Below are 27,221 nucleotides of genomic sequence, written 5' to 3'. Positions count from 1 at the left end.
TCCCAATTACCATTGACCTCAATGTCCTTAACTACTTTCTCCTTTTTTTCCAAGACCTTGCATACTACAGATATCAAACTAACAGGCCTGTAGTTACCCGGATCACGTTTTTGTCCTTTCTTAAAAATAGGAACTATTCTCCAGTCATACGGTACAACCCCTGAGTTTACAGATTCATTAAAATTTCTTGCTAATGGGCTTGCAATTTCATGTGCCAGTTCCTTTAATATTCTTGGATGAAGATTATCTGGGCCCCCCGATTTAGTCCCATTAAGCTGTTCGAGTTTGGCTTCTACCTCCGATGTGGTAATACACCTCTACCCCGATATAACGCGACCCGATATAACATGAATTCGGATATAACGTGGTAAAGCAGCGCTCTGGAGGGGGCGGGGCTGCGCACTCCGGCGGATCAAAGCAAGTTCAATATAATGCGGTTTCACCTATAACGCAGTAAGATTTTTTTGGCTCCCGAGGACAGCGTTATATCGGGGTAGAGGTGTATCTACCTCCATATCCTCATTCCCATTTGTCATCCTGCCATTATGCCTAAGCGCCTCAGCCTCATTAAAGACTGAGGCAAAGTAAGTAATAAGAAGACTAGCAGCACAGGGAGCTCAGAATGCTCTGGGAGACTGATCATTAGCAGCATTTTCTACTGGTTCTGTTTCATGGCTCCGCATTTCTGGCGTAATTTAAACATAAAAGGTGAGATGACAGTTGGTGGATGCAAGCTGGAGTGGAGGTGTGTTTGTGGCAGTATGGAAAGCCAGCTAAATGGTATAGTTTTTCAATGATTCCCCTTCTTGTTCAGAATGACCAGACTTGTTTTTTCTTTCCCATTAGGTTTAGGAAGAAATCGACTGTAGCTGATTCCTTTAACAACCTTGTGCATAGACAAAATCTCGAACACTTTACTGAAGGTAAGGTTCCATCTGGCTCATGTAATGATTTTTTTTTTCTGTGCCTTTCACTGATGGGAATATGCAGGACTAACTTTACAGATTCAATGGTGATGGTGGGTGTTGTTTGGGATCTTTTCAGACACTTACCACTGGATGCCTGTAGACTTTTGGGTGGAATTCAAGATGTTGGGTGTCACCTTTGGGAGAAATTGCCCCTCTCTGTGTGATATTGCCAAAGTGGGAATCAGGGGAGACTCTCGAACTGAAACAGCCTTGATTTAATTGAGAGGGACCCTCAAATCTTCTGCTTGAGCCTGTTAACCTCCAGACATCTTTTCTGCAAAGACAATCTTTTCTTTTATGCACTTGTGCATAGTGCAGGATGAGTCTTGGAGAGGTTTAGTGATGGGCAGGGTTTCTGCTCTTTTGGGACCAGGAGAGGCCTGGTCCTATGCTCCTGTGAATGCATTTATTGAAAATGTATAAAATCTGAAATTTGCTAATCCCATTAGGCGCTGGTTCTCTGACATCAATTTCATTACACAGTGTAATTCCAATTACACGTAGCAAGGTTTAAGTTTTAGCTTTGTTTGCATCTGGGCAACTCAGTCCATATAACTGTGTAATTGAATTTAAATGGTTATGTAATGCTCTATTAGATCTCTCTTTATTAAAAAACGGCCATTTCCTTGATAATAAACACTGAATGTGTGCATACACAGTACACTATAATAACTCATCAAGGGCATGACGCACAATTGGACTAAATGAGATAGGGTCATGTGATTAAAAAGCTTAGCACTATTGTGCAACATCTAGGAGGGAAATAATATTAAATTATTTTTGTCTCATGATCTTGTCCGTCACTTAGGTTGTATTTGGTCATGGAAGCAAGAGTGAGCGTGTGTGTGTGTGTGTGTGTGTGTGTATTTCAGTCAGTGTAGACAGACCCTCGCAAAATAGTTTAATAATTTGCTGAACAGGATCTCAGGACTATCCGAGGAATCAACTCTTAAGGATGGGAGGTGGGAAGTAATTACAGTATTGCCAGCCCCTACATGTGTAAAAATCATGAGATGGGCATAAAAATAATGAAATTTACTAAAGAATATTAATATTAGGATTCTTATTTGTCTTCTGGTGTCTGAGCCTTTAGAGTGCACTCAGATCAAGTTTTCAGACTTTTCTCTATAAGCACGAGAGCTAGAAACTTAATGAAAAAGAAACAAAAAACCCTGACATTCCCACATGACTCCAGGAGCCTGGGCTTAAAATCCCTGCACCAAATATCACAGGACTCATGAATAAATCTAAAGAGTTGTCAACACTGTAATACTGCATAAAACAAGCTGAACGTGATCTCTGAAGGAAATACAGTAAGGAGACTCAGCCTTGGGTTGCACTACGTTTAACATGTGGCTTGTGTTGTATAGAGCTACGTATGTTGGACCATGCATTCAATTAAACTAAGATTGTAGTATTCAGTGATCCCTTTCCAAAAACTAAACCAGCATTTCAGATCTTTGGGCCCTTCTTGTATAAAATCCTGTTCCCCAGCATTCAGATGTGGTATTTTCTTTCTTTCTTTCTTTCTTTCTTTCTTTCTTTCTTTCTTTCTTTCTTTCTTTCTTTCTTTCTTTCTGTTAATTCTATTTGCTAAAGAGCTTAAAGTGGGCACAACCCACATGTTCATTCTGGAGCCACAGCTGTTTTTATCTTGTGTGACCATCCTCTGTCCAGTTGCTGTTGTGCATCATTATAGCCTCCAGCCTGATGTGGGAGGGGCACAAAATAAAGCTCTTCCCTCAAGACCTCCGTTAATGTCACCCTACTAATCTGTTGATTGATGCAGGGCTGACCTATGTGCTTTGCATCTCAGGACGGAAAATGTTTTTGGCTGCCCCACAAGTAGCTGAGTGGGAGGGGAAAAACAAAACAAAAGAACCCCCCCAAAACAAAATTGCTGAGTGATGTGGCCCCTTCCCGCCCCCTCCATCTGTTGATCTGGTGCCCCTGGAAGCTGGTGCTCAGGACGACTTCCCTGAATAGAGGGAAGTGCCTAAGAGTGGTTCACACATCTCTTCCCCAGCTCCTTTTTCTTTGTCCTTTCACACACACCCCACTCCACCCCCAAATGAAATGTCTTGCCTCCTGTGGCCCAGGGAGAAAAGGGCAGAGGAAGAGGATATGATATGTTTGCAGCCTCTATCTTGCTGGCCCATGTTTGATGCTGCTGCAACCTCACAGCAATAGTGTTTAGCAGTGTAGCAGTTAGAGTGCTTTGTTCTCAAAGCACTGTATTAACATTAACTACTTCTCACAACACCCCCATGAGGTAAGTTGATGTTGTTATCCTCATTATACAGAGGGGGAAGCGGAGGCACAGAAACAAAATGATCAATCGAAGACTGGTTGTCTCAGATCCTAGTGAGTGCCCCTTCCTGGCCACCTGCTAGGGCTGCTGGGAGGGAAATCCAAACCTCTGCTGTGCTGTATCTCCTGGAGCCTGGCCACTGCCCCACTCTGAGTTCCTAGGCACACTTTCAGGGTGCTGATCTTCTATCTGGCACCACCTCTGAGTGTCGGAACCTGCTGTCCAGCTGCTTAGCCCCTCGGAGTTCAGTGCTGACCCATCTCACTCCCCAAGACTTAAACACACCCTCCCCCAGAACTACTCCCCAGAGATGTGAAGCTTCTCATTTATAGTTTAATTCCATTAGAGGCACGCAGTGGTTGTGAAGCACTCAACACCCGTACTTTGCCAAGTCTAACCTTATCCTTTATAGACTATCAGGGTTGGAAGGGACCTCAGGAGGTCATCTAGTCCAACCAACCCCCTGCTCAAAGCAGGACCAATCCCCAACTATTTTTTTTTGCCCCAGATCCCTAAATGGCCCCCTCAAGGATTGAACTCACAACCCTGGATTTAGCAGGCCAATGCTCAAACCACTGAGCTAACCCTCCCCCTTTAATCATGTAAAGCACGGGCAAGTATAGATCACACAAAATAATAAACATCTGAAACTGCAATATCCCTCACTTTCTATTTCACCCTTCCCTTGGGAGTCGTGGTTCTAGGAAGGCAGGCAGGGAGGATGTCCCCTGCCTCCTGCTGGCTGTTACATGGGTGAGTGGTCGCTCCCGCATGAACTGGAGAACATGGCTGGCCGCTAAGCAGACTAGCCTCTACCCTTTTAAAAACCTTCAGTGCCCTGTGTCAGGTGACACCTTTGCCAGTTCCCCACATGAGCCCAAACTCCTGTCTGATGACTGATGCCAAAGTGACTTGCCCCCTGCTAAACTAGTTTTCCTGGGCAGGGGATCATTCTTTTGTCTAATGTGAATAGATTTCCAATGATTGGGTATCCTCTATTGTTGTCCTTTTGCTACCAGCCTTCGGAATTTTCAACCCAACGCAGAGGCAAACAGCATAGAGAAGGCAAAAGGCTACATATTCAGAATGGAGTGTACAGCCTGACATAGGCACACAGGGTTCATAATCTCATACAGAATTCATAAATCATACATATTCCCTATTCAGTACAGGAGTGTCAGAACCAGGATTAGAATTCAGGTGGGACAAAGCATAAGAATGGCCATACTATGTCAGACCAAAGGTCCATCCAGCCCAGTATCCTGTCTACTGACAGTGACCAATGCCAGGTGTCCCAGAGGGAGTGAACCTAACAAGTAATGATCTAGTGATCTCTCTCCTGCCATCCATCTCCACCCTCTGACAAACAGAAGCTAGGGACGCCATTCCTTACCCATCCTGGCTAATAGCCATTAATGGACTTAACCTCAATGAATTTATCTAGTTCTCTTTTAAACGCTGTTCTAGTCCTAGCCTTCACAACCTCCTCAGGCAAGGAGTTCCACAGGTTGACTGCGCTGTGTGAAGAACTTCCTTTTATTTGTTTTTAAACCTGCTGCCCATTAATTTCATTTGATAGCCCAAAGTTCTTATATTATGGGAACAAGTAAATAACTTTTCCTTATTCACTTTCTCCACACCACTCATGATTTTATATACCTCTATCATATCCCACCCTTAGTCTCCTCTTTTCCAAGCTGAAAAGTCCTAGCCTCTTTAATCTCTCCTCATTTGGGACCCATTCCAAACCCAAGCTTGCTTGTGCCATCTTGCCAAAGTGCCTCTCCTTGGCTTGGAGGTAACTCTTCTAGAGTGAGACAATAGACTGGTCTCCATGCCCATTTGGGTCCCCGTTCAGCAAAGCACTTAAATACATGCTTGACCTTCAGTATGTGACTTATCCCATCTCTATGCAGTATAGCTCTTTAGTTTAAACGCCTCGGTGGATAGGGATGGGATGATTTATATGCTTAAAATTAAGTACTTGCTTTGTTGAATAGAGCCTTCATCATTATTTCTCTGCTGAGACTGCTACAATTTTTGGTGATGATCATTGCATTCTAGACCCCGCTCTGCCAAGATCTGGGCTGAGACCCCCACCGAGCAGCCACTTGGTAACAATTTTGTGTCACTATCACTTGGGGTTAATTCAACAACCTGGAAGAAACAAAGTCTGATCAGATTTTCTTTTTGAGGTTTTCTCACCCTTTGCATTTATTGTATTCTGTTTTCCTATTTGGGGGTATAATACTACTACTTTAATTAATCTGTTGTCTGATTGTGTCTTTTCCCTCTCCCACCCCCACCCTTTCACACTAGAGGAAATTCATGCAGAAATTTGCTATGCTGAATGCTTGCTTCAGAGAGCGGCTCTCACATTCCTGCAGGTACAGTACCACCCATTATGGCTGTTTCATGAAAGCAGGAGGGGAACAGGAGGTTTTGGAAATCAATTGTATACAGATGGAGATCTTTATGTGGGACATTAAAGTGCACATTTTCATACACCCATGCAAGTGACCCAGGTCAAGTCTACTGGACCAAGTCTTTGGGCCCACATCCTCCAATGGTTCTCAAACTATTGTACTGGTGACCCCGTTCACATAGCAAGCCTCTGAGTGCGACCCCCCCCCTTATAAATTAAAAACACTTGTTTATATATTTAACACCATTATAAATGCAGGAGGCAAAGCGGGGTCTGGGGTGGAGGCTGACCGCTCGCAACCCCCCCCCCCACTCCCGACCCCCTGAGGGGTCCCGACCCCCAGTTTGAGAACCCCCCACTCCAGGGTATTTAGGCACCTAACTTCCATTGAAATTAGTAGGAGTTAGGTACCTAAGACGTGGGCCTTACTTCTTGGTCTCAGAGTGCTGTGGAGGCAGCTGCAGTCCGGGGGGGGGGGGGGGACACTTTGCAGCTCTCTCTAGCACCCCCTCTGCATGACGTAGGAGTGATGTTGATGTACTTGGAAAGGAGTTGTCCTCACATTCTTCGGCTGGGTGGAAGGTCACTTCAGTAAGCGTGGCCAGTGTATGAATGGGGGTGGGATAGCATGGAAGAGAAACAAAGGTCATTGGAGTTGTAGCCTGCAGAGGAACTTGTTCCTCTGCTTCTCCCAAAATCCAATGAGTAATCAAAGGGCTGGTCTACAGTGGGGGGGGCAGGAGGGGTCAATGTTAGATACGCAACTTCAGCTACGGGAATAGCGTAGCTGAAGTCGACGTATCTTATTTCGACTTACCTCGGGTCCTCACGGCGCGGGATCGACGGCCGCAGCTCCCCCGTCGACTCCGCTACCGCCGCTCGCCCTGGTGGAGTTCTGGAGTCGACGGGAGCGTGTTCGGGGATCGATATATTGCGTCTAGATGAGACGCGATATATCGATCCCCGATAGATCGATTACTACCCGCCAATTCAGCGGGTAGTCTGGCCATACCCAAAGTAATGAATCTACATTAACAAGGTTGTTCGTTGTTGTTGTTGTTCTTGAAGGGCTGTCACCCCTGGACGTTCCACTGATTGTTGTTACTAGTCAGTGCTGAATTGTGTTATGGGAGAAAAAGTGTTGCCTCTCTCTTTCTCCGTGTAGCTTCTGGTGTCTTCTGTTTAGAGTACAAAAGCTGGGCTTGCCCCAGGAGCTAACATCAGCAGCTGTCAGCTGAACTTCAGTCTGTGGTTAAAGCATGTGAATGAGAGTTTCAATTCTTAATTTCTATTCCTGACTCAGGGTAGTCTACACTGGCAATGCTAAACGTGGCTTGTGTAGTCACGGCAGAGCGCTAGGAGAGAGCTCTTCTAGTGCTCTAAAAAACCGTCTCCACGAGAGGCGCAGCTCCCAGTGCTAGTGCACCGTTGACACCGGTGCTTTACAGCGCTGAAACTTGCTGTGCTCAGGGGCATGTTTTTTCACACCCCCGAGCGAGAAAGTTGCAGCGCTGTAAAGTGCCAGTGTAGACAAGCCCTCAGTTGCATCTCATGGTGCGGTGGACAAGTCACTTAACCTCTCTGCCTCCCCATCTGTGAAGAGGAGATAATCAAATTTACCAGCTTTGTAAACTGATTTGATATCTGTGGCTGAAAGGCACTACATAGTTCTGGTAGTGTTCTTAGTATCTTAGGAACGGGACATTTACGGCAGCGATGTTGGCCTTAACTGGTCATTTTCTTTTTAAAACCATTCATGCATAAGAGAAAGGGCATAACTTCTGCCTCCTACGCATAAAGAAGGCCCTGTTCATGTGCTCCCTCTTCTGACAACATGTCTGTACAGCGTTGCTTAGGCTGGGATGCACAAGACCTCATTCATTTTCTGTTTTAGCTTTTTAATTTTTCATGGAGGCAAGAACTAGTTTTAAAAATTAAATGAAGGTGCTTTACCTCTTGTATTTACTAAGAGTTTTTAAAGTGGTTACTTTAGATGCTTACTGAAGATTACCAAAACACTGTAAAAAGCCACTTTGCCCTTTTCCCAGGAAGTACAAACTACAGTGAAAGCTTTGTTATCCGGTATGTTGGGGGGATGGGGGCTGCCAGTTAGCCAAAAATTAGTTAACTAAGGCCTTGGCTACACTTACCGGCAAGTTCGACGGCTGGAAATCGAACTTCTGGGTTCGACTTATCGCGTCTAGTCTGGACGCGATAAGTCGAACCCGGAAGTGCTCGCCGTCGACTGCGGTACTCCAGCTCGCCGAGAGGAGTACCGCGGAGTCGACGGGGGAGCCTGCCTGCCGAGTGTGGACCAAGGTAAGTTTGAACTAATTCGAAATAAGGTACTTCGAACTTCAGCTACGTTATTCACGTAGCTGAAGTTGCGTACCTTAGTTCGAATTAGGGGGGGTAGTGTAGACCAAGCCTAAGAGTTGTACTTACCAATGGAGGGGAGGGAGTTTGGGTGCGGGAGGGGGCTCAGGGCTGGGCGTTGGGGCATGGGGTGTAGCTCTGGGAGAGAGTTTGGGTGCAGGCCAGGGCTCGGGGCAGGGAGTTGGGGTGTGGGAGGGGTTTCGGGGTGCCAGATGCGGGCGGCGCTCACCTCGGGCAGCTCCCTGCAAGCGGCGACGTGTCCCTGCTGCTCCTAGGTGGATATGAGGCCAGGCGGTTCTGCGCACCGCCTCTGTCCACAGGCACCGCCCCTGCAGCTCCCATTGGCCGTGGTTCCCAGCCAATGTAAGCTGCGGAGCCAGCACTCAGGGCAGGGGCAGCGCATGGAGTCCCATGGCCATTCCTCCACCTAGGAGCAGTAGGGACATGTCATCGCTTCTGGGGAGCCACAAAGAGCCAGGTAGGGAGCCTGCCAGCCCCGCGCCAACTGGACTTTTAATGGCCCAGTGTGAGGTGCTGACTGGAGCCACCAGGGTCCCTTTTCAACCAGGTGTTCCAGTTGAAAACCGAACACCTGGCAACCCTATGAAGATTTGTATTGGGAGATATCAGAAATGCCGCTTTCTAGAGCTTTTCAGTTGGTAAAGTGCCGGATAACACAGATTTTACTGTCTTGACAGTTCAAAGGCTTTTGGTTCATAGCATTTGTTTCTTTCTATGATAGAATATTCTATCTACTGAATTCAGGTGAAACACATAGAGCATGGATGCCACTCATCAACTGCTTTCTCAAATCTGCCTCAGGGTTTCCCTAGGAGATTGATATTCAGGCATCTCTTGTAGCATTGATTCTTTTCATTCTTAGCAATGATCTTTCTGAATTTCTGGGCTGAAACTGAAGTAAATGTCCTGTTTCTGAAACCTTCCCCCAGCCACTAAACAGAAAGCAGCCTTTAAACTAGTATGTATGATGCCCTGTGGAACCCTCCAGTTGAATGATGGAAATAAACATTTGCTCTATGGAACAAAAGTAAACAGGGTCCCATTGTTCTGTAAGCATTTGCTGCACCATGATTTGGATTAAACTCTCTGGGGACATATTATCATACCAGGAGTGACACTCTCATTTATACTGCACAGCTTCTCTCTCATCCATCGCTAATGGATAATGCCCCTCAGTGTGGAATTTGCAAGTGGTTCAGTGTTGTTGATGGAGGCTCTGGGACTAAGCGCTGCCCTTCAGCGCAGGCTACCAGATTTTCTGCCCCCAGCAGCAGACCAAATTGGCAGTTCAGTTTCTTCTAGCCATTTTGTTTTCTAACTTTAATTTCTATTTATTTTTGTGCGGTAGTGACTTCATTTCAGCATCTAGCTCCTCTTTCCCTCTCCTGAGGTGAAGAATCTCTGGAGTATAGAAGCTCTCACCCTCTGGTTTCTCTGGCAGAGCACCTCTGAAGTGAGCTCCCTCTGCCCTTCACTGCAGCAGCAAACACAGAGTCAAGTGTGTGAGTTGTTATAGGCAGCTTCTCAGGAGCCTCAGTGGGCCTGGTATACCCACTGACCCTTGTGCTGCCAGAACATGAGCTTTGAGTTGGAGAGACCTGTAGGACCTTGACCGCCTCCTGAAATCTCTACTCCCCTGTGGAAGACTCCATACCCATTCATGGACAACGTGCCAATTGGTACCCTGTCGAGAGAAATGGACCAATTCATAATATTCCAGCTGCTGGAAAGGATACATACCCACCAGTGGCTCAAAAATCGAGAAGAACTTTTTGAACCCAATGCAGAGAATTGCTCACCCATGGGTCAAAACTACTTGGCTCTGGCCATAATTTTCCTACCATGGTAAAGATTTGCAAAGATCCAAAACATCATTGTATCATTCATTTCCTGGCAGTGGTCATCTCTAGCCAATTGGCACCAGCAATCCTACCTGTAGGAGATAAGTACTGGCTTCATCTCTGAATGAGATTTTTCAAAATGCACCCTCTAGATATTTCTTTAAATGGAACCATTTACCGGGTACAATACAAAATTAGATGTCCTTCTCAGATCACCTTTGAAAGTCCATTTGTGGGCAGGTAAGTACAACCAACATGCTCAAGCAAGCCTCTCAAGGTGGAGTGCATACATGGATGACAAATTGTCAAAAATTTAGAATCCACATTCATTTAATTCACTTAGGTACACCACTGACAGAGTTGTCAGAATGAAAACATATACACATGACTGCATAGTTCAGACCAGTGGTCCATTTAATCCAGTATCTCATCTATAATTGTGGCCAAAACCAGCTGTTTCAAAAGAGGGTGCAAGAAACCACATTGTGGACAATTATGGTGCTCATAGGGGAAGTTTCCTGCTACCTCCCATGTAAATGTTTGTTTATGATTGAAGCATCAGTGTCTATATCCCTTTCAAAAATAAGGAGTAGCCAGGGGTCAAAGCTCCTCTGTCCAGGATATTATTTTCATTGCCACAGAGAAGAATCTGCTACCTTTCAAGACAGGTTGCATAAAGGATACAGAAAAGAGGGAAAGGGTCTCCCCATAGTCCTCCAATGACCCAAAGGCACTCTGAACTTGACAGACAGCCTCGGAACCTCCATTGCGCCTGCAGAAAACACCAGGTCTCTTTAAGCAGGGACTCCTTCATCCAGACCTGGACCACCTACAGTTACAGCCTGGGCATTGGAAGAGAGAGTGTAATTCAGCGGGGATTTTCCATTAGCCTCATTGAGAAATTTTGATATCCAGAGAGAATTCAACAAGGAAATTTCACTCCTTGATCTGGTCACATTACATTTCTGGTGTGAAGGGAAACAGAAAGCATTTTGGGAAACAGACTTTTTTTTTTTTTTGTACAGTGCCCAGCACAATGGGGCCCAGGCCCAGATATTGCCATAATACAAATAATAATCCTAGAACTATAGGGATGGAAGGGACCTCGAAAGGTCATCAAGTCAAGCCCCCTGTGCTGAGGCAGGACCAAGTAAAACTAGACTATCCCTGACAGGTGTTTGTCCAACCTGTACTTCAAAACCTCCGATGAAGGGGATTCTACAGTCTCCCTTGGAAGAATATTCCAGAGCTTACCTACCCCTACAGTCCTATTTTCACTGGATATGGAGAATAATTGATTGCTGTCCTCTTTGTAACAGCCCTTAATATATTTGAAAACTATTACCAGGTCCCCGCTCAGTCTTCTTTTCTCAGGACTAAACATGTCTAGTTTATTAACCTTTCTTCATAGGTCAGGTTTTCTAAACCTTGTATCATTGTTGTTGCTCTCCTCTGGACTCTCTCAAATTTGTCCACATCTTTTCTAAAGTGTGGCACCCAGAATTAGATTCAGTACTCCAGCTGAGGCCTCACCGGAGATGAGCCGAGCAAGACAACTATAAAATTCTGTTGATATCTGCTACACTAGAGGTTCTCCAGAATAGTTGATGGGAGTCCTACACAACCAAGCACCGTAGAAAAGTGGGAACCAGCCCTAGCAACATTCTTTAGAAAGGCACGTCGGACTCCCCACCTGAGCATCAGATGTCAAGATTAATCAGGACGACAGATTAGACAAGCCTGTGCCTGGCTTTTCCAATCACTGTTGCCTCTGAAAAGCAGGTTTTTGAATTCGTTTCTCTATCTATACAAGAGCCACACTACTATTGTCATGAAAAAAATGCTATAGTGCCAGATACTTTTCAGTTCGATGTAAATTCTTCTTTCCACGGTTCCTGGGAAATAGCTCTCCCACCTTTTTATTCCAATCCTTTGGAAGGTTGAGACATAAATGGGCATTCCTAGCATTCTAAAGATACATCTCAAGTATATTGAGGACACCCACAGAGTTCATCTCATTCCCTCCAAAATTCACTGCCTTCAGACCTCAAAGTTGCAGCAGACAAGATATTAAAATCCCGCAGCAGTTAGCCTACTAGGCATCTGGAAAACTATATATGGAGTAGGAATCCCCCAAAGTGCATGAGCTTCATCTGAGGAAATTTTGCAAAATAAGTTTCCATTCCTGTGCAGACACATCCTTTGGTAGAAAGGTTCCCTACTGGATTGGCTCCTTTAAATTACAAAATTCTTGCTTTTAAAGGTGGGGCAAGGGAGATAATTTCCATTCCTGACTAGTATTCTACTGTAATAATTACAACTCTGCTTATCCTCCCCCACCACTTCTTTGATTCACTGCTCGTTATTTTCCATTAATGATGAATGTGGAGAGAAGCTGTGCAGCAGAATGAAAAATTTCTTGCCTGATGATGATTTTCTTCCCGTTAGCAGCTTCTCCCCTCATTCAGACCACCCGGGTAATCTGGTAAATGACTGGAATACAGTTGGTAACAAATTGATTTTTTTCTCTAAAGGGAGACTTAAACATAAATGTAATTCATATATTCTATCAAGCTGTTGTCTTGATGCTAACATTGGATTCCTGGAGTGTTCCTTCAGCTTTTTTGCTGACCTCTTTTGCTGGGCTGAGTTGAAGGGCAGGGTTTAGTCCTGGAGCCTGCAGCAACATTGGCTTGCCTCTGTATCCCACAGGTGGGGGGCATTACCCATTAGGGATGAATGAGGAAAGAAGCTACTAACAGAAAATTATCAAGCGGTTTCTCATCTGTTGAATCGTAATTCTTAACTCAAAGGCCCCTACATATTTTATCTTGTAGATTCCATGTTTCTTATATTTTGTAATGCAATATCTGAGCATTTGTTACATTGCTTTTTATGGCTGTGCTACACACTTACCATTAACACTCAGTAGCAAAAAGCGAGCACCTCCAATGTACCTTGTGTTTTTCATGAACCCAAATTGCATCCTGCAGGATCTGGTGCAGGCAGTCAGCTGTTTGTAGCTGGTGCTGAGCCAGGGAATGTCTGAATCGTAACCGTGCTGAAGGACAAATGATTCAAAGCTCGTTGCAGTCTTTTAAAACAGCCACAGCTGTCTGTACTATAGGTGCCACTTTTTGCTAACAGCAACAAGGGACAATATGGCTCTATTCCTGTGGTCATTAATGTGGACTAAAGATCCACACCTCAGAGTTAAAGCAACTAAACCCAGAAAGCATGAAAAAAAAAGATATTTTAGGACAGTAAAAACAAAAATTAGAAAAGAAATCCTAAGTCTTAGCCATTTACTGCTCCAGAGAGACTCATCCCTGTCTGATTCATCTTAAATTGTTTTACTCACATCTATTAATTTCCAGAAAGCAAATGCATTTTAAATTGCTCAGTGCTAATGTGTTTCCCTTCCACCAGGATGAGAACATGGTTAGCTTTATCAAAGGAGGCATCAAAGTCAGGAACAGTTATCAGACATATAGGTAAGTAGGCCTGAATTACTGTATTATTATCATACCAGATGCCCATCTGCAGTAAAAAGACTCTGGTGGGAGGGGGGTGTCTCAGAATTACCATTGTTATTATTTATTTACTTAGGCACATAGTTATTATAACTTACACAATCTTCAAAATCTAGGAGCATGAGTAATTTTCAACCCATGCAGACTGGGATACGTGGTCCCCCTCAGTTCACTCCTAGAGAACATGGATTTCATACTGATTGGTGGCTAGCAAGTGAGCCACATCCACATGCAGATGCTGTTTATGTCAAACCTCCTCCCTCAGTCCTAAAACCAATCAAACAAAAACATCTGGAGTAGCTTTCAACTTGTCAGACAACTTGTTTCCTCTGTACTGTTCTATGCACAGGGGGAGGGATAGCTCAGTGGTTTGAGCATTGGCCTGCTAAACCCAGGGTTGTGAGTTCAATCCTTCAGGGGGCCGTTTAGGGATCTGGGGCAAAAATCTGTCTGGGGATTGGTCCTGCTTTGAGCAGGGGGTTGGACTAGATGACCTCCTGAGGTCCCTTCCAACCCAAATAGTCTATGATTCTATGCACATGCTGCCTTATCTTTTCCGCCTGAATAACTTTATTTAGATTATGGAAAAAACAGCCAGGCAAATAAGAACAAAAGCAAAGTCACTCACAGAGTTCAGTGTGTCCTCTGTAACATGCTGCATCATCCTGCCACACAATAGTGCAGACAGCTCTCCTAGAAATGTTAAAGGGATATGGAATTCTCCTTTTTAAAGCACTCATGGCAGTAGAGAGTGCAAGTTCATAGGTCCATCATTCGAAAGTTGACCATGTAAGTCTACCAAGCTGGCATCTCTCTTCATTTTTGCAAATACAAGAGATGTTCTCCTTAGTTCATGTACACATAAATCCTGGTATATTTCCTGTTGTTTGCATGGTAAAGAATTTGCCCTTCACATGTTCAGTCAGGGCATGCTTGCTTAGACGCCTGGTTTGTTAAAGTTTTGCACATGTGGAAAGAAACTGTTCTGTACTGTACTAATGAATAGGAAAAAGAAATGAGACCTTTTACCACTTCCATGGTTAACAATAGCTTCTGGCTACTTTCATCTATCTAGATTAGATGAGACTTCAGAGTTATGACTATAATTGTTATATTTCAAAATGACTGGTCAACTTTCGTACTGAATTGGGCTAAATATTTACCCGGTCATCCATGTATTCTGTAATGTTATCTTCTGTATTGTTAGGGAACTGGACAGTCTTATACAGTCTCCAAACTATGTTAAAGGAAAGAACTATCTCCACTTTGAAGGAGGCGTAAAGCTTGGTGTTGGAGCTTTCAACCTGGTATGTAAAAGAAGGCTTCACTAAGGCCCCACTGCTGTAAACACAGACATGCTTAACTTAAACACCTGCGTTCTACTGAGTTTAATGGAACCTCTCACGTTTGAAGTTAGAAGTGTGCCAGTATTTGCCGTGTCCGGCCCTCTGCTAGTTTACAGCATCTGCAGATACTAACATGATTAAGAACGATCAAGGGTGAACATACTACACATAAAAGAGAAATAGAGAGGAACTGCTATGGCCGTGATCCTAGAGTTCACTGTGTGCAAGCACTCCTCTGCATTTGCATGGAGCTCTGCTGACGTCAAGGAGTCTCTGCATGAGTGCAAGCGTCTGCCCGTATAGCGTTCATTGTAGGATTTGGGCCTGTGTTAGTACTTACTGTGGTCAGGACAAAGTAGCATGCTGGGCCACTTGACTAACCTGAGCTGTGATCAGTAGTTCGACGGTGGAAAGAGCTGATCGCAGCTCAGTCTTCACCTGATAGCTCCCTGCATGTTTACAATACCTAAAGCTTACAGGTCAGTCAGACCTAGAGGTTGGCTACCAACTAGATGGCAGGATCGTATGCAGCAACATGACCAGGTGGCACTTAATGGAGGAATAAGCTAAGGACAGGAATAAATAGCAATGCTGTACTGCTCCCCATGTCTGTAAAGATGCTTTGGGATGATTTCTAAACTGGCCAGAAGCAGGAGTACCAGATAGTTTGTGCACAGGTCTGATTTTGATTCTGTGTGTGTTCAGCCCCGTGCTCAGAAAAGCTTTACGTAAACTTTACGTAAACTGTGACTATCAACAGTAAGAAACCAAGTCACAGCAGATGCAATCTGATTATGCATGAATTGTTCTCATACTTCTTAAAGTATAGCTGAGTATTTCTGCAGCATCTCCTTTAATGTGTTCTTTTAGTGTCTCTCCCTCCCATAATTCATAGGTGTGATTCCCATTAAAACAATAAGAAGAAAGAATGCAAACTAAAATGGTGGTTCTTGCTATTAATACTGCCTTACTGGCTATCATAATACTAGGACCCCAATTTATTTGATATACTTTATAAATGCATCTCAGATGTTCTCTGTAACTTTTTTCCCCAGCAGCATAGTTCCTTCTCTTTTTTTAAAAAAGGGGATAATTTTAATTTTTTTAGCACTGACTGTTTTAAACTTGCCTTTCAGTTGTTAACAGCAAAAGCAACATTATGTAAATATTTGAAAATCTCGTTGATTTACACTCCACTTGGTTCAAATGCTACTGTAAACATTTCATTGTTTAGTTGTAGGAGTTAGTATTTACTATACAGGCAGTTGCATAACAAGAACTGAATCCGTGTCAAATGTGTGTTCCGGGGGGAGGGATAGCTCAGTGGTTTGAGCGTTGGCCTGCTAAACCCAGGGTTGTGAGCTCAATCCTTGAGGGGGCCATTTGGGGATCTGGGGCAAAATCAGTACTTGGTCCTGCTAGTGAAGGCAGGGGGCTGGACTCCATGACCTTTCAAGGTCCCTTCCAGTCCTAGGAGATGGGATATCTCCATTAATTATTATTATTATTATTATTATTTTTGTATACAGGACTTTAATATAGGGGTAGTATCAGTTTTCCTGTTTCACAAACTGGTGGCCTAATCCTGAGTTCAATGAGATTACTTAGAGTACTAAGAACTATACCCAGTAGTAAGTGTCTGTACGATCAGATTCGTGGCTGGTTGGTTTGTTCTGACACAAGGACCTGTTTCTTGGAACCGTGTAGTGGACTCCAAAAACTGATCCATGTAACACATAGATAGCGAGTATCCTGCTTGATGGATCTGGCAGACATTTAATTTCTGTAGCTCCCATCGAAATAATCATTAAAGTGCTGCAAAATGCAGCAACCAGTGTTATCCGGAGTTGCTGTTAGTTTTACCTAGGAAACGGGGGTTTACATATTTACTGTGATACTGAGGCTGATACAGTTCTGTTTAATCCTTGAGGATACATGAGATACAACAAATAGCTGAGAGGCATATACATCGACACAAGAAGACTTGGGGGTACATAATTAGGCTTTTAATGATTTTATTGATTGCCTTTGGGGTTTGGAAAGGTCATATCAGACATCCTGGGGTTGAGAGAGGAGAGAATACCAATTCCAATTACTGCTCAGCGTATTTATGTTTCTTTCCACAGACATTGTCCATGTTCCCAACACGGATTCTACGATTACTGGAGTTTGTTGGGTTTTCTGGAAGCAAGGTAAATGTCACTCATTGGATAAGATTGTAATAAATGTGGCTGATACATTACAGCCGGAATCTGATTTCCCCACCCCACCATTCTAACATTCTTCGAAATGTGAGTATTGCAGGTTTTCATCACTGGAGCTGACATTACTGCTGCTCAAGGATTTTTTTCTTGGTCTTTTTAAAAAATAAAACAAAATTGTAAATATTTTAAAATTGACAGTGACATGATGTTTGGAAAATACAAGAAAGATAAGAAGCAACAGTTCAAAGTATAATATTGAGATTTTTATTTATTTATTTATTGGATTGCAATAGTGCTTCGAAGCGCTATTTGTAGTTGATATTGAGTTAATTTAATAAGGAGGTTGAGAATTTATCTAATTTAATAGATACTGTAATCACAGCATCCTGACATCCCTTATTCTGTTCCTCCATGGAACCCAGTTTAAAAGAGAGCGCATATGATTATGTAGCCATTCTTTTCTCTATGCTTTTAGTGGCAACTATTAACTTCAATGACATATCTAAATTCTCCTAAGTAGATGCCCAAGAATAACTGGCCTGGCACGTACTCGGAAAGTGTGGGGTGCGGGAAGGTGGTTTGGTAGTGGCAGACTCACCAGCCATACTCATAGGGTCTTGGGTAGGTCTGCAGGAAGGGATCAAAGGTATTTTCCTGGAGGTCTATTGTCCCAGTGCAGGATATGATTAATTCCTGCTGGGGGAGAGGGAGAGGAGCTGGGACAGGGCGTGCTCAGGGGAGGGGGCGGAATCATATCTGGGGCCACCGGCCCTGCTGATCAACTCTTCCCCCCCCCCCCCCACGCCTCCTGCATGCTGCTGAACAGCTGTTCCCTGGTGTGCAGGAGGCACTGGGAGGGCGGGGGAGGAGTTGGAAGAGGCATGCGGTGGGGGGCGGAAAGAGGTGGGGAAGAAGAGGGGCAGGGGGGTAGCAGGGGTGGAAAGAGGTGGGGCAGGGATGGGGCCTTGGGGAAAGGGGTGGAGTGCGGACAGGGCTTGGGGCTGAGCAGGGAGCTTGGGTCTGTGAAATATTTTAATTCAAAATGCGGGTCCTCAGGTTGCTAAAGTTTGAGAACTGCTGGACCGCTAGATAATACGTAGCCCTGCCATGAGCGCAGGGGACTGGACTAGATGACCTCTTGAGTTCCCTTCCAATCTTACAATTCTATGAGCCGCATGCTTTTGTAAAGACACTTGGTGAACAGTCACCTTGTATGTGAAAACTTTCACCCTTTGTGATTCAATCTCTCCTTCTTGATTGTGGACAGGCCCTGGGATTTCTCATGTGGCCCTGTGTGGGCTTCTCCTTGTACCAGTGAGTCCGCGCCTGTTTCACATAGTTGGTAGCAGGCTGAAGCATGATCTAGATTACCATAAACATAAGCAAAAATGTTCCAAATACCCTAAAAAGAAAGGGGAGTATTTAAACATTCCATTGACCGAAGTTCAAGTGGGGTGCGCCTTGACAGGAACACTGTAATCTAAAAGATCTTGCTGTGCTTAAGGTTGTGAGTCATAAACCCAGATCTGAGAGAAGTATTGCAACTTGCATTTGCAATCACATTTCACATGGCAGGTTTCCAAAGCTTAGCAAGAGGAAGCTACCCCTTGGAGTACAGACGTGACATGTCAAGGTGAGAGCAATAGAAAGGAAGACAGGAGATGGTAGGAGGGGAGAGGGAACAGGCATGTGTAACTCAAGGTGTCGCACTCAAGAGTAGGGTTACCATATTTCAGCAAGCAAAAAAGAGGACAGAAGAAGCCCTGCCCCATCCTGCCCCTGCCCCTCCCACTTCCTCCCCCCCTCAGAACCCCCAACCCTCCCTCGCTCCTTGTCCCCTGACTGCCCCCCAGGACTCCACCCCCTACCTAAGCCTCCCTGCCTCTTGTCCCCTGACTGCCCCCTCCTGAGACCCTCCCCCCATCCTAACTGGCCCCCTAGAATCCTACCCCCTACCTGTACCCTAACTGCCCCAACCCTTATCCACACCCCCACCCCCAGACAGACCCCTGGGACTCCCACGCCCCATCCAATCACTCTCCACCCCCTGACGGCCCCCCCCAGAACTCCCGACCCATCTAAACCCCTCTGCTCCCTGTCCCCTGACTGCTCCGATCCCTCTCCCCACCCCTGCCAGCCCCCCCCCAGAACTCCCAAACACCCCCCGCTCCTTGTCCCCTGACTGCCCCCTCCTGGGACCCCTGCTCCTAACTGCCCTCCAGGACCCCACCCCCTACCTAAGCCTCCCTGTTCCTTGTCCCCTAACTGCCCCCTCCTAAGACCCCCCCCCCCAACTGCCCCCCAGGACCCTACCCCCTACCTGTACCCTGACTGCCCAAAACCTTATCCACACCCCCAGGAAGCTCCCCCCGAACTCCCGACCCCCCCCCCCCGTCTCTTGACTGCCCCCTCCAAAACCTCCCTGCCCCTTCTCCGACCCCCTGGCCCCCTTGTTGTTGGCCTTCGCCTAATGTCTCTGTGAACTTGCTCAGGAACGACCTGAGCCGTTCGTCCTGGCACGCTGGGCAGCAGTGGAGGAGGAGCGGGGGAGGAGCTCCAGACTGCCGGAGGCGATCTGCGAATGCAGGGAGGGAGGGAGTGATCTCTGCTGCAGGGGAGAGGAGGAGGGGCTCTCTCTGGCTGTCGGAGCCCCATGCAAGTGGCACCATCCGGCCGGCTGCCCTGTTAGCCACGCGCTCTGCAGCGGGGGGGGAGTCCGGACATTTACAAATTCCCCCCGGACGCTATTTTTAGCTCAAAAAGCCGGACATGTCCGGGGGAATCCGGACGAATGGTAACCCTACTCGAGAGGGAAGGAATTTTGAGTCCTGCTGTATTTTGACCGTAAGACGATGATCTTATTTGTTAAATTCTGTCAGAATGCTTGGTGCTGTGCAAGACACAGAGGAAGATGTGGCCAGCGCGTTGAGAAAATCACAGTCCTATCTGACAGCATAAAGCAGATGCATAATTCACTGGGACACTCGGGGGATAATGTTTCACTCTTAGTGTGGAGGGCTGCTTGTTTACTGTAGGTTAATACTGCATTTCTAGACAGTCATATCCAAAGCTGCATTAGAACAACTGTGTATCACTCCCCTGATGCAAAGATGCCCTGAAGCCAGTGGATTTGGCCCCCAGAGAATTCCCTTTTGTAGTGGGGTGGTACAGATCAACCGGTATGTCCTCCACCTCGCTCCCTCCAATTGGGTTTCTAGTGTATGAGGGTATGCCAGGGGCTCCTTTACATCCTGGCTGCTGGGCTGCCCTTCAGGGAAATTGGCAGCTGGTCTAATTTAGAGCAGCTCTTAGTCTGAACCATTATAAAGTTTTAAGTTAATCCTCCGTGTCTTAAATGCAGTTTGGTAATGGGTCAAAAGGCAGAATTATTGACATAGAAGGCAGGAAATTAGACTGATGGGGTCAACTTGGAAGGATATTTGTGCCAAATCAGTTGTGCTGAGTATCAGTTTTGACGTATGTCTTAATTTGTAATTGAGTTACCATTTCCCCCACTAGAAATCCTCTTATCTGGCATTTTCCATTCTTCTGCAAACACTAAGCCAAAGTTAACTCCAAAGTGATAACACATTCAAGTGCTGTCTGCTTTCTGCCCAACTTAATTAATCAATTATGTAGATGAGCTAATGGTAATATCCATCCTATTTGATAAGCTTGTGGTGACATGGCCAAGTCATGAGACAAGAAAGGCAACTCTGTGTTTTGCTTTCTTTGTAAAGACCCTTAATTAAAAAAATGTGATTAAAAAGTTGTTTGAAGCTTTGTTGTAATCATGTTGGTCCCAGGATCTGACACACACAAGATAGGTGAGATATCCTCTTTTATTGGATCAGTTTCTGTTGGTGGAAGGGACAAGTTTTTGAGCTACACAGAGCTCTCTCAGGTCCCCAGTTGTTCAAGTAGTTTCACTTCAAGGAAGCAGATGTAGTTTAGTTAAACTCCCAGCTGAAATAGGAATAAGCCGTTCTGAGGTTTCTGAATGCTGCCCTTGTCCTCCCCACATTGCATGGTCTCTGTGCATCTGAGGAATCTCGAATAGCATTCAGATGGCTAGCAGCTAGAATTTAACTACTTGGATATTAGTTTTCTCTTTTATTTTGCTGACTTGGTAGGGAATCAATAGGGTATTGAATGTTGTATGCCCCACATAACATAGCGTCATAACATTTGCCATGTTGTCCTGTGTTTAATGTGTTGTCTAGCTATTTGGGGAATATGATTAAACAGATCTATATTTAAAAACAATCGATTGCCTGGACAGCTACGTATATTGCATAGTAGCAACATTCCCTAAGATGGATTTTGTTTGGGAACACGTTCTCACTGTTTCTGGGTTGGTCGCTGTCAGACAGGTCGTAGTTGTGATGTGCTTCTTCTCCTGCAGGGGGTAGTGTTAGTGTGCATAACATCAGTAATAACATGCTCTCTTAGTGGGTATGATCTGGTCTCCCTTAGTGGCTGACCTGACTCAGTGAGAATAGACCAGCTTTTTACTGACAATTTATGCAGTTACTTCTTTAGCTCAAGTGGTAGCGACTTTTGCTTTTGGGACTGAAGACTCCTTGGAGGTACACAGTGTCTTTCTATAAGCAACCTAGGTCCACTGGATATACGTTCTTCACAAACCCTCTGTTGGTTTTTACATTGGATCTTAAACAGGAAAGAAGTGGTTTGCAAGAAATAATGCAAGAGTTAATTTGGAAGAAGTTTTTTTGCAACACTCCTGGGTCTGTCATTTCCTGATATTGCTATTGTAGGCAAGTGCTGCAAGAGTAATTTTACAATACTTTCTCTCTCTCCCCTACCATCTCACATACTTTATTATCATTAAGTATGTCCCTCAATGTCTCTGAGATATAGATGTATTACGGTGCTCAAATACCACAGTGACAATGGGCATTGTATACAAACCTGAATAGAACAGAACAGTCTTATACACGTAGTACAGATGAACAAAGCTGAGGTACAGAGAGGCTAAATGAAGGTCAAGTAACAAGTCACTGTGAGGACTTAGTCTCCAGTATGCCAGTGTTCCTGTCCTCCATTCTAAAGCGTTAACATATATTATGCTGTGTTAATAGATTCATAGAGTTTAAGGCCCGAAGGGACCATTAGATCATCTAGTCTGACCTCCTGCATATCATAGGTCATGAAATTTCACCCCATTCATCTATATTGAGTCCAATAACTTGTTTGGCTAAATCATATATATTACATTGACAGTAACTATTCATTTCACCACTGTGATATGTGCCTAGATACACTGCATAGTGGTAACGTGTCAGTTGCATAGGTACTACAAAATTCTGTGTATTTTATTTTTCAGAAATGATGTTAGCTCTATTGGACGATACTGGTAACTCGTAAGCACTATTGCACTCTCAGCTGCACAATTATCTGAATCTCTGCTCTGCCACATGATATTTGGCAAAAGTCAAGTGATCACTCCATTGGAAACTATTACCGTGCGTTCTCCTAGAATAACTACATAAACAATGTATATCACCTCTGTAGATATACAGTGCAGTCCGTGTGTTTAAGCTACCAGTATAGCTACAAATGATACTACAGATGTTAAAAGCAAAATAGCATTGTAATTGCTTTACAAGACTTCGTCTTCCTTCTCTAATTTTTGCACAGGAGTATGGTCTGTTGCAGCTTCAAGAGGGAGCCTTGATGTACAGCTTTAGGTCGGTGCTGTGTACCATGCTGCTGCTGTGCTATCATACCTTCATGACCTTTGTGTTAGGTAGGATTATTCACAGTAACCCTGTAATAGTCCTTCCATGTGATCAGTCATTGCTGGGAAACCAGGGGAAGAAGTGGTTAACTTACAAACCTGTTGGTGAATTGTTCATTGAAACCTGGACTGGACGGAGTTGGATAATTTGTGGTGGTTGATTTTTGCAATAACTGTCATCACTGTGGAAAGGGCTTTGTCCTTGAAGATGGAGGCTTGTGTAGGACATTTGGGAGGGGGACTTGAGGGGATAGCTGGGGTGTTGCCATAAGAAGAGGTCACAAGAACAAGTTATACTTCCTGAGGTCAAGTGAGTTGTTTTGGGTGTGTGTGTGTGGTGGTTGTTTTTTTTTTTTTTTTTAAGTCCTTGTAAAAAGATTTGCTAAATCCTGTTTTCATGTTAATTTGTCACCCCGTCTTCTTGGGGTGACGTATTTCCCATTAAAATGATGCATTCACTCCTGGCCTACCCCTAAAGCACTCTTTGATAAAGTCCCATTGGGCTAGGCCTAGGCAAATATACTACCAGCTTTTAGAATAATTGCTAAATGTACCTGAAAAAATGTGTCATTGGATACCTCAACTCTGGTCTCATAGCCCTTTGCAACTGCAAAAGCCATGCAGTGTGGCCCAGTTTAAAAACCTGGCCTATTCCAATGCCAGTCTCTATGGGTCTATGCTTTAAAAAGTTGCCATGGTGTTAGGAAATGGGGGGTGCCCCCATGGCCATTCAGAAGCCAAGCAATGGACAGTCAGGATCTGATCCGGCCCACTTTCACTTTCTTTCTCTTTTTCTGTCTTGCACACAATTGAGGATCCCAGGAGGTGGGGAGGGAGGGAGCAATGTCGTATGGAGATTTCTGCCAGCACAGAACCAGGTTGTCTTTATGGTGCCTCCATTTAAGCGCAACTTCTTGGTGCCCTCTTCTGATCTGTCTGAAGTGGTGCAGGATGAGGGCCTATGTTTGGACCTAAATGCTACTGTATGGGAGAATTTATTTATTGTCCAGATGATGATTACTCAAGGCTATTGTCTCCGATTCCTTTTAATAATTTGCATTGTTTTACTCAACTAATCTAGGGACAGGGAAAGGAAACGTTGAAGAGGCAGAAAGGCTACTCAAGCCTTACTTGGCTCGTTATCCAAAAGTAAGATGAATCCTAATTTAGTTTAGTGTTTTTGTAGCTAAACTGTATAAGCTGCATGAGAATTGTTCACGGTTGCTTTTGTTTGTTACAGGGAGCCATATTCCTGTTTTTCGCGGGCAGGATAGAAACAATAAAAGGCAATATTGATACAGTAAGTAATCCTTTTCTCCTTGGAAAAGAACCTCCAAGAACAACGTTGCCCTATTAGTCATAAAGCCTGGTGAAGATTTTAAAAAATAGGAGCGTAGGTTGGGCTTCTAATCATATTTAGACACCCCAAAGCCAATTATCCTAAATTTTGGGCAAGTCCACCTCCAATGCTTAACTTTTTGGCTGGGATCCATCTGTAAATTTGTAGTGCATAAATACAAAACAGGAATTTTATTCTGATGATTGCTTTGAATGGCTTGACCCACTGCTTTCAGTTAATTGAATTGAACAACATAAAATAACCATCTGTGATTTGTTTTAATGACTTGATTGGCTCAGGGTTTAATCATTTGGGTTTGAAAGTTCTACACTGAAAATGCCCAACTTCAAGCAAAACCCCTTTGAAATAATGTTTTTGCAACAGTCCTTTAAAGTGTTGCTGGGCCTCCATGCCGATGTGCAATCAAGAACCCCCATGATTGCTGTCCTGAAAAGGTCGCCAGAAGTGTTGGCTCAGAATGGAGCACTCCAGTCAAACAGTAGCTGATTATATGTATCCTGAACAATGCAATTCCTGATTCAATTAAACTCGGCAGAAATTCCACCAGCTACAGCTGAGTGCTAGGGCTTGGCTACACTTGCGAGTTACAGTGCATTAAAGCAGCCCCAGGCGCCGTAGCTCACTACCCGTCCACACCGGCAAGGCACGTAGAACGCTCTGACTCCAGGGCTAGAGCGCTCCTGGTACTCCACCTCGGTGAGGAGATTAACACTTGGTGCGTATTGGCTGAAACGCCAGTGTGAATGAGGTGTTGCATTACTGCGCTCTGATCAGCCTCTGGAAACATCCCATAATCCCCTTAAGTCAAGTGGCCACTCTTGCCATTGTTTTGTAATAGCTGTAGGCATGCCAATATGCCCTTTGAAAGCTCTGTTTCTGACAGCCGGCATGCTTATCTGCTCTGAGACAAAGCAACCATTAGTGTGGAATGCTGTGTGTGAGAGAGAGGGGCGGGGGGGGGATATGGGGTATCTGTTGCTGTCTGATCTTACAAGACAGCATACTGACATGCTGTCAGCCCCCCAAAAACCTCCCCCCACATACACACAACACACTCCCTGTCACACTCCACCCCACCCCCCCTCATCTGAAAAGCACGTTGCAGCCACTTGCATGCTGGGATAGCTACCACAATGCACTGCTCTGTGGCCGTTGCAAGAGCTGCTAATGTGGCCACGCCAGTGCACTTGCAGCTTCAGTGTGGACAGATTGCAGCACTTTCCCTACTGCGCTCTACGAAGGCTGGTTTAACTCTGTGCTCTACATCTGCAAGTGTAGCCAGGCCCCTAGTTGCAGAGCTGGTATCAAACTATGTGGCTTTAAGGCAGTGGCTCTGAAAGACTGGACAATTAAGCAAGTATGCGTGTGAGAGTGATGAATGTGGTATACTGTCTTGTGCTGCTCTTACTCCAGTGTGATGATAGTATAACAGTTCTCCAATATTAATGCTCTTTGTCTAACCCATCTTGAAACCCGCTGTGCCTTTAACGCTCTGCAGTTATTTTCCTTTGCCTGCTCTTGGACTTCTCTCCCTCCAAACTGACTTGTACTCTTCTCTTCTCTTGCTGTTTTTTACATGTCCCAAATACTCTGGGGCAGATCCTCAGCTGATATATATTGTCATTCTCTACTGATGTTAGTGGAGCTTTGATATTATACACCAGCTGAGGAACTGCCCCTCTGACTTTAATTTCCTAATCTTCCCTTGCAACAAACACTCCTCTTGCTGCTCTACTATTCAACTACACTTGGCATCCGGTAATAAAATTAAGGTATAAGGAGGACTGTAGATGGTAAACATGATAATACAGGGTGAGACTGTGAAGTCAAGGGTCTGATCCTGCTGCCTTGAAGTCAGTGGGTCTGATCCTGCTGCCTTGAAGTCAGTGGGCCTGATCCTAGGAAATGCTGAGCACTCTCAACTCCCCACTTAGAGTTAGAATTGAGGGCACTCCCCACCTAGGAGCAGCATTGCGTCCCAGTGCTGTTTACCGAATGGACGCATTTGACGTTTCTATTCTATGAAACCTGTTTTTTTCTCACGGTGATTATGGTTATGTTTGGACTTTCCTTGGTTCAGGCAGTTAGTAGGTTTGAGGAATGCTGTGAGGCCCAACAGCACTGGAAGCAGTTTCATCACATGTGTTACTGGGAACTAATGTGGTGCTTCACCTACAAGCGCCAGTGGAAGATGGCCTATTTCTATGCGGATCTGCTAAGCAAAGAAAACAATTGGTCAAAGGTAAGCTAAAGTGAAAAGAAAACCAATAGTTAATGAAAGAGAGACCAAAGCTTCGGTGTTACATTTTGATTGGGTTGGGCCACCTCTATGGTAGGGGAGGGCAGTAAAACAAAATCTGGCTTGTTCTGGCTCATGCAGACAATGTATAGAGGGGGAGCAGTGCAGACATTCTAAACTTGTCATAAGCAACAAAAATCCTGTGGCACCTTATAGACTAACAACATGTATTGGAGCATTAGCTTTCATGGGTGAATACCCACTTCGTCAGGGAATACACCTAGATTTCAGAGCTGATTTTTAACTAAATGCAAGTCAACTGGCAAGGGGCTTTGTCATGTACTAATTGGCCATCCTGTGCAATTAGCTGTAAGTCGTTATTTCTTTTATTGCAGTTACATTAATGAACATGAGCTGTTTTGGTGACCATGTGGAAGGTAGTGTTTTGTAATGAGAGTTAAACATGATGGTACCTACTAGGTAATAACTGTAACCAGGGCAAATTCCTTGGTTTAAGGGACTACATAGCCCCCCTCGTGAGCAGATCTGGCACAACACATTGGAAATGGAAGGGGGTGTTGTCTCTCTGACACTGACTATCTCCCTCCTCCTCATTTATCCGAGCCCCATGACAGCAGCACCTCAGTTGGGTTCTTTGGTCAGCAGCGGATGGAACCGGGGCATTGGCCCTGTCACAGCTCCTGCTGAAGTCAAGTGGCCCAGAGGTAGAGTGGGGGGCAGCACAACTGCACGGAGGAGCAGCCATCCATGTATGATCGCTTCTGTCTAAACCAATGTCAGGCTTGCCTTTGCCATGGATCTCTGGGGCTGAGAGG

At 44.8% G+C, this 27,221-nt stretch overlaps 1 protein-coding gene across 13 annotated transcripts in view; it reads left to right on the top strand.

The window, feature by feature from the left end:
* Window positions 1-27,221, top strand: part of TTC39A (tetratricopeptide repeat domain 39A) — a 101,212-nt gene that overhangs the window by 40,680 nt on the left and 33,311 nt on the right. For all 13 annotated transcript variants that reach the window (XM_065555352.1, XM_065555357.1, XM_042844992.2 and 10 more), the window contains 9 exons: window positions 847-923; window positions 5,599-5,666; window positions 13,372-13,436; window positions 14,683-14,782; window positions 16,948-17,013; window positions 22,687-22,795; window positions 23,868-23,935; window positions 24,027-24,086; window positions 26,227-26,388. In XM_065555352.1, coding sequence (XP_065411424.1) covers window positions 847-923; window positions 5,599-5,666; window positions 13,372-13,436; window positions 14,683-14,782; window positions 16,948-17,013; window positions 22,687-22,795; window positions 23,868-23,935; window positions 24,027-24,086; window positions 26,227-26,388 — 775 coding nt within the window. The remainder of the gene's footprint in view (window positions 1-846; window positions 924-5,598; window positions 5,667-13,371; window positions 13,437-14,682; window positions 14,783-16,947; window positions 17,014-22,686; window positions 22,796-23,867; window positions 23,936-24,026; window positions 24,087-26,226; window positions 26,389-27,221) is intronic.

The sequence above is a fragment of the Chrysemys picta genome, chromosome 8 (genome assembly GCF_011386835.1).
Source record: "Chrysemys picta bellii isolate R12L10 chromosome 8, ASM1138683v2, whole genome shotgun sequence".
In the NCBI taxonomy this organism is placed as follows: domain Eukaryota; kingdom Metazoa; phylum Chordata; order Testudines; family Emydidae; genus Chrysemys; species Chrysemys picta.
The sequence above is the reverse complement of the archived record's forward strand: the minus strand, read 5'-3'. Positions and strand labels throughout refer to the sequence as shown.